At 38.6% G+C, this 14,102-nt stretch overlaps 1 protein-coding gene across 1 annotated transcript; it reads right to left on the bottom strand.

Annotated features, from left to right (window-relative positions):
* Positions 1-1,795: 1,795 nt before the first annotated feature.
* Positions 1,796-3,882, bottom strand: dlx2a (distal-less homeobox 2a). The gene is made up of 3 exons (XM_033987175.2): positions 3,374-3,882; positions 2,868-3,052; positions 1,796-2,763 (listed from the first exon to the last, which is right to left on the bottom strand). The coding sequence occupies exons 1-3, from the start codon at positions 3,666-3,668 to the stop codon at positions 2,437-2,439; spliced, it is 807 nt and encodes a 268-aa protein (XP_033843066.1). The 5' UTR covers positions 3,669-3,882; the 3' UTR covers positions 1,796-2,436.
* Positions 3,883-14,102: the final 10,220 nt, after the last annotated feature.

Genomic DNA, 14,102 nt, shown 5'->3' with positions numbered 1-14,102 from the left:
GCTTTGATGGTTTCAATGGCCATGGAGGCAGACGCGCAGCAGCATCCTGTATCCTGTTTAAATCCCACTAAATGTGTGCCATGTGCCGGGCTAAGCTATAGCAGCACGCTTCAGAATATGACTGAAATCTCCGCTTTATTTCGCCTCTTTATAGCTGATGGAAAAAAATGTAGATTATTAGCATAAATGTTTACTCCTCATTACGCTGATGACATTGTGCACTCGAGATCTTGGTAATCTTTGGGGGAAATTATGAGTAATTTTTTAAAATTTAAAGCAGCAGTTACCATGCAATTCAGGCTAATTCTGCGTAGGCTCCACACGGATATAGCCTAATTATCGTTGAGTCAAGATGTGAGGCTAAAAACTATGCATTGATATTCCCATTTATTATGTACATGCAACTCTGACAATGTTGATGCTTGAAATAGCGGGAAATTGTCTTGTGTAAAAAATTACACCCCATATTAGAAAATTGCAAAGAATTATGTAGTAATTGCAGGCTTTCACAATTGAAAGTCAGCGCAAATGTGGATAAAATTACAGATGGGTATAAATTAGGATAGCCTGGGAATCACATTTGCAGGTTTGGATAGTCTGGGCTATAGCTTGTTTGCGCCAAGCAATGAAATGTATCATGCTCATCATAAAACATATAAAAAGAATATATCTCTTGTTGCTCATTGTTGTGCCAATAAACGATGGGCCACTCTCGTCCCCAAAACGCCAAAAATGTCGAACACAGGAAGCCCAGGCAGTTGCGACTTCATCATAGGTGATTTATTAAAGAAGTGGCAACAGCTTACTGGAGCTAGGACTCGCCTAAAAGGAAATGCTTTATGGGCACGATAGACGCAGATGACGTTGATCATTATCTATGTAGCTAACTTGTAGTTCTTAATAAGAGAACACAATACACGTGCTCGTACATGCGTCTTTTGGCCTCGTGCCTGTTTCCTGAACCATATAAACAATGTAGGTCACACTACACGTCGTCGGAGAGATCACAGAGATTTTCCATGATGCCGTTGCTTCGGGCTGTCTGGTCCTGGACCCGGGACGTTCCTTTTGCTCTTGTTAGACTGACTTCATAAAACGTCTGGAAGCAGCTCGGTGTCTCCAGCGAGTCTGTGGAGCCGTGCTTGTTCAGTGTTCACAGCCACCCTCGGCTTCCTACTCTTGGATCGCATGCCAGGGCGTGTTGCAGTACGCCACCCCCAGAGCTAGCTGTGCGCCCCAGGCTCTGCCTCTTGCCTGCCAGCCTGAGTGATGGAGCCTCCAATAATACCTTTATGACGAGACAACTGTTGTGCTTGTCCGCGCTTGTTATTCAGTCTTAATGTGAATGTGTAATCACAAATAAGCCATTAAAAGGCATATAAAATCAGTGCAGCTTGTAGCATGCTACAGTTAGATAACCTGTGGCTGTATTATAAGTCGGCATGGTTGCTAAGGAACCACATCATTTGCTTCAGGCTTGGAAACGCCGCCATTTTTTATCTTTAAAAATGTAAAAAAATAAAATAAAATAATGCGTTTTTAAAGTCATTATAGTAGGCTTACTACCAAAAATGTTATTTTTTTGTTACCTCACAAGCAAAACGTTCTATAATCTATAGGGATACAGACCTAAAGACGAAAGTAATTATACCTTTAAAATGCTTAAGGCTATAGTGCACAGTGTAGTTCTTGATTTTTTTTTTTTTTTTAATAAAACATAACGTGTGTCTAATAGTAGCCTATTTAAACCAAAAGTAATATCCAAATAAAACAAATTTAAAGAAGAGATAATTGCACAGAAAACATTTTTATTTAAATAACGTCTTGTCGTATATGAAACACTGCTAAAATAAATAAGACAACATACAAATATGTGTGTTACAAGAAAATCAGAGGGTAAGACAATCAGTAGCTTAGGTTGGATAATGGCTTTGCACCAAGAGCTTAGGAGTCAGAGCGGCACGGGCGATTAAAAGCTGGTAACATATTTACAACCGAGGATTTGTGGAAAGTAAAAAAAAAAAAACAAAAAACAAAAAAAAACCTTCTAAAATAAGGAATTAATTAAAGTAACCTTTTTATCACACAACAAATGAGGTCATTTTGAAAGGCACGATACAGTTAACTTGTGCTACATTGTGTGAGGTTGTCCTGCAGTTTATGATAGATATGCAGGGATGGCAAAAAGTGACGTCCGCGTAAAAACAGGCTTGTGTCCAGGCTGGGATTGCTTTGGATATAGTGGTTCATCCATCCCTCCACATAGACAAAATAAATAAATACAAAAATAACTGTAGTAATCTGCATCTACCAATGTTTTTACATCTTTTCGGTTCCGTTGCGTTTCTGTCTTGCGCGTAAATTACGCACGGCCCACACACGAGGTCTGTAGAATGAGGGTATTGGTATGCTTTAGTTTTCACCAGTATTGTCCTTTCAAAATATCGTTCCGGCGCTAATAGCGGAGTTGTGGTGGTGTTGGACCAGTGGGGGCTGCAGATGCGTCGTAGAGTTCGTGGGTGAGTACCAGGAATAGTTCGCCAAAAAGGACGGAGGCGCAGTGGTGTTGGGCGGGCTGCTGCTCGGAGGTAAACTCGGGGTAACACTGTTCATTCTCGGAGTCTGTGGAAAGTCCCAGGCGGTGGTTGGGGGAGAGGAGCAGGGGGGAGACTCACTTGAAGCAACATGCTGCTCTGGGGGAATTTCTCCACTTTTCCACAACTTCTTGAACTTGGAGCGACGGTTTTGGAACCATATTTTGACCTAAGAAAATTACATTATAAGTACTTTATAATATTCATTTGTGTTTTTCATTATTAGGACAAAACAGAATGGCGCGCGCAGTGTGTTTTTATAAAAGCACCCACCTGTGTTTGCGTCAGGCCTAAAGATGCAGCCAGCTCGGCCCGCTCTGGTAAAGCCAAATACTGTGTTTTCTGAAACCTTCGCTGCAGTGCAGCCAGCTGGAAACTGGAATAAATGGTCCGAGGTTTTCTAACCTTCTTTGGTTTTCCATTCACCATTCGGATTTCTGGTTCACTCTCTTCCTTTTCTGAGGGGAAAAACACAAATTTGCTAAGCATTTATATTTTCGGGATATGTTTTCTCATTATATACTGACCTACTAAGTTACTTTGAATAATATAATAACATTTCTACATAATATTTCTTATAATTGCACATCACAGCCATTCTTTGCCAGAGACAACGCAAACTGCAGGCTGCAACCTTTCATATCACATTATGTGTTTGTGTCTTTATTATAATAATAATAATAATAATAATAATAATAATAATAATAATAATAATAATAATAATAATAATAATAATAATAATAATAATAATAATAATAATAATGTTTAAAAATCCTTACCTGTGTCTGCTGGAGTAGGGGACGAGTTAGAGCCATAAGTGCTGTACGCGCCATAAGACGGGTTAAAACTAAGGTCGTACGACTTTGGGTTGTATGGCACTGCGCCCGCGGTGCTGCCGTGATACTGGTAGCCCAGCTGACCAAAAGGCTGCTGGCTGTTGTAGTAGCTGCTGTCCGTGGCCGTGGACACCGGCAGTGTCGGAGACTCTTGCGACTTGTGCAGACTGTGGTAGTTGCTTGAGGTAATCTGGTTGGAATGCATATCTGTGTTTAAATTCTCAAAAACCCCAGTCATTCTGAAACGGCAGTCTTGCGCAAAATGGTCTCAGCGAAAAGAAATAGAAAACACTTAGGGCCTAAATCTCGCAGTAACGACGCATCTCCGATCAAACCGCAGGCACAAGAGCGAAAGGTTTGTCTCTCCACTGTGGCCTGTGATTAACTGCTACGGTCGCTGGTGGGAGCGCATTTAAGGGAGAGCGAGAGGGAGAGCTTCTGTTCTTCAAGCAGCCAATGGCTACGAGCTGCACTCCCCACCTCGTCCACCCCCCATTATAGGTCCAGGTTGTCTCAGTGTCCCACTTGTCTTCACCGTTTTCTATCAAAGCACCTATGAAGAATTAGGCATGGACCATGACCAGGCCTGTTAAGGCTAAACATAAAATCAGGCTTAGTGCAGAACACTGCCGAAGCCCCACATTATTCTATCCACTGTGGAACGGAGCCCTGGAACATTAAACTTCTCTGGTTCAGCATCTGGACAAAATAAACAAGGATGGAAAAAAAAATATCTCATCCATTTCATGCTCTAAATTACGTTTTAATAACGGTGTGGTTATTAATCATCCAAGGTTTACGTGTGGATAATAATAATTATTCACAACCTTTACACACAGTTTTGGTCAAAACATTGAGGTAAAGTCAGGTAAGGCAACATTTTAACATTCAGTGTGATTTTACGCATTTTCCGGGCTGTGGCAAAGAGCCATTAGAAAGAGCTTATGTGAAAAGAAAACATACCAACGGTGCCTCCAAGTGGTATAAATGAGAATTGTAGCTCAACGTCAGAACAGCTTTATTAACCAAAAGCGTCTTGTAGCCTGTTTCACCTTCCAAAATATTATGCTGAAAATTCATGCACCTACATAAAACATAGAAACGGAATTGGGTTTAATCATACAAGATGATTTTATGCTGTGGAACTGACAAACGGTAGTGTTCATTGCCACTAGATGGTGCTATTGTTTCTTTTAAAACTGTAAAAATAGCAGGTGATTAAGTTTCTAAATGTCTCCTATTCCAACTCTGCCCAACGCTAGTAAACAAGACACGTTCTATATGATCTACAAGAATTTTATTACATTTTCAAATTTATTTATTTCCTCTTTGTCATATCCTAGAATGTGATGTAATTTTTAGAGGCCAGGATTACAGGCCTCTACTGTCATTTCTGCTCTTTTTGAGAAATCACCAAAAGGAAAATCCATGAATCTTGACTATGTGACTAGCCATTGTAACTTCAAGCACATCACAGAACTGCAAACTATTCATTAAAGGTCCACTACGGTGCATCGGCCACCTTGCATTTAACAATGGCGTTTATAAAGGAATATCTTCATGGAGAAAAGCAGGCAAAGTTAAAGGTCAGATCTGTGAAGAGGCTGCCTTGCTCACAGTAAGAATGCATGTTTTTCAATGTATTTTTGAAGCTATCAAGTGAGCAAGTTACATGTGCATCGTTAAACAAGAGGCAATATAACAACTATCAAATTACAGTAATGCATTCTGTTTTTATAGGCCTCTGACTATTATTAAAGTTGTACTATGTAATTTTTCTGGTGGAGGTTCTGCCATGGAAGCAAGTGATTCCACCAGGTCAAGTTAGAGGTCAGATCTATGGAGAGGCGCTCAAACTCACAGTAAGAATGCAAGTTTTTCAAGAGAATTTTGAGCAATACAAATACACGTAACTGAAAACACAATATAAAATGTAATACCTAACTGTTGAACATTCCAGAAAAAGAACAGCTGGTTTACACTTCACTAGAAAAGTTACGTAGTGCACCTTTACCATCAAATAACAAGGTGTTTTGTTTTTTGCAGTGTGGTCAGCTACAGGACATGGTGAGCTGTCTCTTGGCTCTCAGTCACGACCTGTGTTTGAAAAGCAGGCAGGGCTCTATCTCTCCTCTTTGTTGTGCTCAAAGGGACACGGCCCTCTTCAGCTCTGGGCCAAGTGGGCTGCATGTCACCGCTCATTAGTGCCGCACTGCTCCTGCCTGCCCCAGCTGCACGGGATTACAGCCAAAACACAGAGAGCACATTCACATAACATGGCACTTCAAGATAATGTTATAGTGCACATGTATGTTTGGTGTTTGATGTTTGTTGCTGTATTGTTCTTTCCATATAGCTGAAATTGGGCTTCTCTGTAAATATATTATCATTTGATAGACGTATGCATTATTCTCTTCCACTCCTGCATCTGTGGAGCTTGAAATCAGCAAATAGGTCATAACGTGCCGGATTTACTATCTTTGGAAAAAGTCAGTGCCCTCCATTTTTGACCATTTATTAGATAGTATCACTGCATGCAAGTAAAAATATATTGCAAATAATTGTACAAATTGTTTAAATACACACAGCATTGTCACACGGATTCGATGTGACCCTTACATGTTATTGTAAAATCTTTCCTTTTGGGCTTGAACAAAGGTAATCAATAGCTTTCCATGATGTACTGTTATATATTTCTTGCATTGTTATTTTTTCATGTTCTTGTCTTATTGGTTAAAGGTTTTTGGTTTTTTTCTATTCACCCAAGTTCAGGACTGGTACAACTAATCCACGTGACTGAAATATAACAATTGTCTTCTTGCATTTGAACAACTGAACCACAGCTTTAAAATGTTACTGCTACTTTCAGACAGAAACATGCAGCATTTTTCTCCATTATCCACTAATTTTCATGTTGTCTCCTTCTATAGAGTTTATGGAGAGTCTGCTGATGGTGCGTTACTTTGATGTATTTTCTTGGTTATGGTTTCTTGCTCATAGTTTGCAGGTTTTTAGTGGTGGAAGGTAACAAAGTACAAGTAATAAAAAAGTACTGTAGTTAAGTAGAATTTTGAGGTATCTGTACTTTACTTAAGTACATTTTACAGTGGGTACTTTTTACTTTTATATTACTTTGATGTATTTTCTTGGTCCATAATTTGCAGGTTTTTAGTGGTGGAAGGTAACAAAGTACAAGTAATAAAAAAGTACTGCAGTTAAGTAGAATTTTGAGGTATCTGTACTTTACTTAAGTACATTTTACAGTGGATACTTTTTACTTTTACTTTACTGCATTTGAGAGCAGTATCTGTACTTTCTACTCCACTACATTTTTAACTGGACTGAAAAGTAAAAAGTACTTTTCATGTGATTTGAGGGGTTATTTATTATTAAGTTTGTAACATCCTGACTAAAGTTTTCAAAGTCAAAGTTTGGCTTTAAGTAAACAAAAATAAATACACAAAATTTATAAGAAAAATTAAGAAATTGATTCATATTGCTAGACTTGACCAAAATATGTGTATGTGTTTGTTTGTTTTTTCTTTTAGGCAATTTCACCACATTTAACACTTGAACAAATTAACACTTCTGTGAAATATTTTTACTTTTTCCTCTTATAGCACATTTTTAAACAGGTACTTAAATACTTTTACTTAAGTAGATTTTTTCATGTCATACTTTTACCTTTACTTCAGTAAATTTTACCTCTGTATCTGTGCTTTTACTTAAGTAACAAAATTAGGTACTTCATCCACCACTGCAGTTTTTACACTACATTGTAAATATGAGAAATGGAAAAGTTTTTGTATTGATTGCTTCAGCCAAAATAATGCAGAGACAGATCAAATACAAGAATTTCCAATAGGATATCACTGTGCACGCATTTCACTCATAGTTATTTTGACATATGCATCAGAATTGAAAAAAAAAAATCTTCAAACAATAAGTAAACAGACATTATTTCCTCTCCGGAGTGGTTCTGACAATAAGACTTCTTCTGTAAAATCCACAATGCGACCAGACAATAAAGTAATTTGTATAGCTTGGAAGAATTTCTCGAACAAAATTATTGACAGTTATAAACATAAACAGGAAAGAACTGTGAAAAGACGTAGCACATATTGATTATGGTAAATGGGGAGTAGAAAAAAAAGGTAGCGTTTACATTAGTGGTAAAGGGCACAAACACAACAGTAACCAGGGCAGATGTAGGAGCAGGAAATGTCATGAGGACGGATATGGAACAATGTGTCTTTATGGAAACAGCTCCAATGGTTTGCTCAGAAGATGCAAACAGTTAGCATCGCAATCAAGGCCAGGAAATGTAAGCCAGGGCATTCAGTTCACACACTGTTTTATCGTTAAATCGAGTCAACAGTATGAGAGAGAAGAGTTCAGAGGTTAAACATACAGTATGAGGGTGGGCGATATGCCAAAATGAAATAAATAATCATGATTTTCACTTAACTTTGATTGGTTAAACGTACCTGTCACTCACTTGGAGCATGACCGAGGCTTTGAGATTTGACCAATAGGAGAAGCAGGTGAGTCTAAATCGAAAAATTACCGGATCATGATGTCACCAAATCAACATATCATCAAAAGAATGTGATCATGATTTGATTCATGTCACCTAGCCCTACTGTACGGTGTCAATGTTGGTGTATGAGCATTAACCAAGCAAAAGATTATGACTACATGCCAAACATAATCACACACTAAACAAAAATACTTATTCCATTATTTTGACTTGTTCTAGCTTGTTAGTCAAGTGAATATTATGGGTCAATCTAGCTTCTTTAACAGCTTTTTCCTTGGATTACATGAAACACAAACAGAAGCTGGGTTTAAATCAGCAAAATCCAGGAGCGCCACCACAAGAGGTCAGCAGAGTGACAAATTAATGGTAATGAATTCTGTACCATTTTAACGTTCCCTTGGGGCTTTGTGTCTCAATGGACGGGGACTAATGGTGTGAGTCCAAGGTTTAGCACTGTCTTTACCATTGCGAGATAGGTCCAATTAGTTGCATCATATTTAAATCTGTAAAACACTTGACTTAATGGTGTATCTAAAATCATGCATTAAAGAAGTTCTAAATGGTATTATATGACAACAAAAGAAAGATAAGTGGTAGTTTCCAGTGGATCCTTTAGGGTTGAACCTAAACAATTTTTTAAACTGACATTTAAAATGACCCAACCCACAAACATATACGCTGTAAGCCACAGTTACATACAATTAAGAACAATTCTCTACTGAGGAATGATCAGTGCTTTGCGTGAACCTCTTGGCTCCATGCGTCTCTTAGTTATTTGTCTTGTGGATTTTGTTGGCCTGGATCCCTGCTGGGAGTATAAGAGCATTCATTGTCGTAGCAACCCCTCTCTTCAGCTAAATCACATTATCACAGCTTTTTCAGTCCAGCACCATTTACACTTAAAATACCTCTAGTACTGCAGTTGTATTCCATTGTTACTAAAGGTTTGGTTTCTGGGTGAGATTCTTGGTCAGATGGAAGTGATAGACCTTGTGTTAGCTGACCTCTGAGCTTAAGGGAGCAGGGTAAGATGGGAGCTTGTGTTTCCTTAGCATTAGTCATGGCGGTCTGTCCCCACACGACACTTATTTTTAACACAAAGCTTTAATGACCAGCGCTGGTGGACCAAAACAATAAAGAGGAAGTGTTAGGGTTTGGACTCTCAAAACGGATGCACTCCACAGTCTGCAAATGTGTGAGCTTCATTACAATGGGACTTTTGAAATCATTTGAATAATAATAATAACATAATTTGAATTTGGCACAGTTAATACACTTTAAAGGGCCCATATAACACTATTTTCTGATCTATGTTATCGTGTTGTTTCCTCATCAAAAACATACCAAGTTTAAGACACAAAGCCTGGATATTTCGGGAGTTCTTCTCTCAGACAGAAAACACTCCGTTCCATCTTGTGATGTCATGTGCTAATACAGGAAGTGCTCCACTGCATTTTAAAACTCCATACACCTTCACTAGAATCATTTGGATAATTTTAGCCCTGGAATTGCCAATCTCCACTAAACAAAAGGCAAAAGATAGATGTTAACATGAAAACTATCCCATTCAAGAAACACTAAATTTGCAGTCGTGACATTTTTGGGGGTTTATTAAGGAGGGACCAACTAACAAGCAGCTGAACCAACCAACAAAAGCTGACCCATTGGTAAAAGCAATTATCATGAGCCATGGCGACTACTAAAAGTCAGATAGATGATAGTTCTGACTCATTTCTGGTGCCTGTGTAGTTTACCATAGCCAAACCACAGTAGGGGTACTTCCTAGAGTGCATCCTGTTATTAAAAGTCATCGTGCACTTTGCCACAAAACAAAGAAATTGCCCCTGTCGCTGGAGCTTCTGTCATGAAGAAGAATGCTCAGAGGTCTATGGGGTCCTTGTCCTATTATTACTGCCTCTGACACTCCCACACCACCATCCCATACCCCCTACACCGCCGCCCTACATCCATAAACCGGCAGCCCTTTGTCTCAGGGGAGGGGATGCTTCTACCATAGGACTGTCCCATTATCAGCTGCAGACAATTTTACACATAAGCAGGTTAGTTAATGGATGTCAATGCAACAATCTTTATGTTTGTTATTTTGTGTTCACTATATCTTGCGACGCCATAACTATTTTTCCATTTGACAGTTTATATAAATTATAGGCTGAAACACAACAGCTATCAACTATGTCACTGCCTTTCGCCTGAAGAGCAGATTTTTATTTTTTTTTCATGGGCAGGACTCACATTCCCCTCTACTGGAAACATTTGCCCCGGAGCTAACTGGCAGAAATGTGGGTGCCAATCTGTACCAATGGCCTCTCTGATCACCACCAATCACTCACATATCACAATCACACAGGCAACGAGAGGGGCACAGTAGCACTGACTGGAGCTGAGATTGAACCACTGACCTTCCACCCTCTCTACCACCTGAGCCAAACCCAAACCTCTATGTGTCAGATTCACTTTTGTCAAAATCGAAGCACCTCAATAAAACCGGGTCATTGTTGTTGTGTCTTTTATCCTCACATCACTTCTTCTTTTTTACAGACAGCAGTTAAATAAAACTAGACTATATAGTGACATACACCCAATCCACACCCTGCAAATCATGATGTCAGGGAGGAAAGACAGATGTAATTCTGTACCAGTCAAGTCTTATAAATGCTTGGTTAAAAGGGTGTGGTGGGATTGTCCAGAAATAAAAAAAACAATATGGTTGTTTGTGTTGGTTGGTTGTTCTTCTTACTGACTTTCTACTATGACACAAGAGACAGAATCCCAGTAAACGTATGTAGCTGATTGTAGTTATTATAAAGTCTGTTTTAGCATTATTTTATTATAACCATGACCTACTTTGTACTACACAATAGGCAAGGCAAGTTTTTTTTTTTTTTTTTGTATAGGACAATTCGCACAAGTAAATCAAAGTCCTTTACAGAATAAATTAGAGTTGAGACTCACTCATCACCCTACTTTACACTGAAACTGTCCTAATATAAAGACCTATATTTTAAATACCGCTTCTTCAACTGGTGAGCCACAAGCATTTGTTCAGATTGTAGAGTATCAGAAATTGTAATGACATAGATGGTTTATACTACAAACTGTGAACAACAGACTTCGACTCACTCCTACTTCCATATTGACAAGGTGGATTCAGCTTCCACCAGGCTTTGGATTTTAGTTTGTTGGATTTCAGCCACTCTTGCTCATGAACTTTATGTTTCATATAGTCACAAGAACCATCTGTTTGAACATTGTGGGCAGACGTTTGGCTTTAGTTCATAGTATGACAGCTGGTCATTACCAACTGTGGATTTTGGCCCATGTTTCAGCGCTTCTCTATTTCACCAATCACTGCTTTGTTGACGCAATTACATTGACACTTAAGACTACTGTCCTTCTGTCTCTTTGGGCATTTTCTTCAGCATAGATATGAGAACTATAATGCACAATGTGAATCAAATAACAATCACAGTTTTCTATGACAAGTACTTTTCCTGCTTATTTTCAAGTGAAACTCAATCTCCACTCCAGTCTGTTTAAAGAGACCCACACAGATGATTTCTCCTCTCATTGTTGTGTTTGTTCCCACACAAAGCAGGGTTAATCTTTGGGGCATGGCGGCGTCACCTGGAGGCCTTCACCTGCCGCTCCTGCCGTCTGACCGGAGACAACATACTCAGGTAGCCAAACTTTACCTCCTCACACGACTCAAATTACACACAACCAAAGCTCAGCACATGAAAGAAGGCTGCACAGGGTTAGCTCACCTCACTGAACCCAGACAATACTGTGAGCTGTATAGGCTGGCATTTTATTTTATAGTGTCATTGTAGTATGTAAATATTAAGTACGATAGTAACAGAATGAAATATCTACATAGACCTAATCAAACATGAAAACCCACAAAAATAATCTATCTCGCATGTGTTCAATTACAGGTGTCTCTATTGCAAAACATTCTAACTATAAAAGGCCTCTCCAAAGATCTGACCTGTAACTTGGCAAGTGACCCTCCACCAGAAGATTAGACAGAGTACTTTTACTGAAATACAGCATGCTGATGTCCCATGTAGCGTTGTCCTCTCTTTAATGATGAGGTTGTGTCTACTCTGTCGTTGGATTGGTTTATTGGGTCAGTAGGAAGTAAAACCAAATGCTGCAGGCAGGAAAAGGAAATGAAACTACTTGTACCTGCATCTTAGTGTACTTCTACATTTTGTATCGTATTCATAGAATGCAATTGCAACTGAGCATGACTATTTGTGCGATGATTGGGAAAAATGCAGTAAAGATAACAAAATAATAAAATATAAACCAACACTAAAACAATTTTAAATTTCAGGCAGTTTTTTTTTTGTTCGACTAGGCTTGACCCTTGAAAATCAAAAACTAATAGTGTGGAATTAAAGTCTTTCCATTTTTAAAGATTCAACATAATTCCTCTCAAGTGATTTGTCTCTATTTGGAATGTGGTTAAGACCTTATCACAGCTGACCAGACACACGAGTACAGACACACCACACACAAAGAATGCATTGTGTTCCTTATACTGTGCTTATGTCCTCGGCAGGTTCAAACTTCACACTGCCATCTCACCCCAGCAAACACAGGAGAGGTATGAAACAAGTACAATGGAGGATTTTGTGTTTTTCAGGCATAACTCAGCTCAGCAGGCTCCACTCATTACCTCTCGTGGGTCAGGACTAACAGTACAACCACAGCTTTCTATAGAAACCTGGGTTAAATTAGGCAGCCTGTAATCTGAAAAGTCCCCAGTCCCCTTTGAAACTGAATAAGTATGACTACTCATTGCACTTTATTACATTACAATATTACATTAGACATCTGCGTAGGGTTGTCATGCCAACTTGTATCTCAGCTTTTTCGATCTAAACCATCCAAAGAAGTGATTTACTTAATCAGTACTAGATTAGGACGTCACTGTCCTACTAAATAGGACCGTAACATCCTAATATCCACCTAATTTTCCATCATTCTGAAACCCGTAGACTGTGTGTGTGTGTGTGTGTGTGTGTGTGTGTGTGTGTATACAGGTCGATGATGTAATAACTATGGTGAGCAAATAACGTAAAAACATCAATTCCTTTTTCTCTATTATTGGCTTATAAGAGAAAATGTTCTCTGTCAGGCCGAAGATATAATAATCAGCCTCATTGTGATACTCATTGTGTAGCTCCTTCATGTGGCTTTTTAGTTTATGGGTTTGCCAAATTTAGAGGCCATTTTATCTTCTTTTTTGTCCCCCTTTACAGTCCACTGTTAGACCTGGTTTAGCCCTAGATTAGATCTACAATAGTCCTGTTATAGACCTGGTTTAGATCTGCTAGTACTCGGAAAGCCAACTCTCTTTGGTGGTATTTAGTAGTACACTTATTAGATTATTGGCACAATGTTATTACGTTATTGGCTCATCATAGTTATTACATTACTGGCTGTTATTATGTTATAGGCTACTACACCACAGATTCCAGAAACGTTATATTGTCCAGTTTTAATGTGACTATATATCTTGCGTTTTTATGAATATATTGTTATATTCATAAAAATGCACAATACATCAGTCTACTATCCCATAACATTTTATTTCCATGCAGAATACACTTAACCTATGTAGTACATCCTTGGAATGAACATTCGATGAATTACACTCTTCATTAGGCCTCCATATAGTCACACTTACTGTTATAAAGTAGCCGTTTTAAGTCATTACCACTCTAGCCTATTTTGTAGCCTAATAAATTTTGCCTGGTTACGATGTGTGTCATGGTAGACTGACTGATAGGAAGGATATGGAAGTAATCTGATAACCAAAGCAGGAACTACCCCCATCTTTTGCCCAATAAATCAGAGATGGACTGTCCGTCCATGTAATTCAGTGGAGTGAAAATAATGGAAAGTCTGATTTATGAACTCTCAGCCCATTGTCTCAAGTCTTTAATTATTGACACTCCTATATACAGCAGGTGTTATTAATGGGAACTTACATTAATATTTAATTGGACAGTTTTAACCCTTGGTTTGAATCAAGTGGTGTCAATGTGTGGTTACTGGTTTTTTTCATCCAAAATCTGTAAATAAAATAACTTACAATTT

This window comes from Periophthalmus magnuspinnatus, chromosome 21 (genome assembly GCF_009829125.3).
Source record: "Periophthalmus magnuspinnatus isolate fPerMag1 chromosome 21, fPerMag1.2.pri, whole genome shotgun sequence".
Taxonomy (NCBI): domain Eukaryota; kingdom Metazoa; phylum Chordata; class Actinopteri; order Gobiiformes; family Gobiidae; genus Periophthalmus; species Periophthalmus magnuspinnatus.
This window is presented reverse-complemented; position numbering and strand designations above follow the sequence as displayed.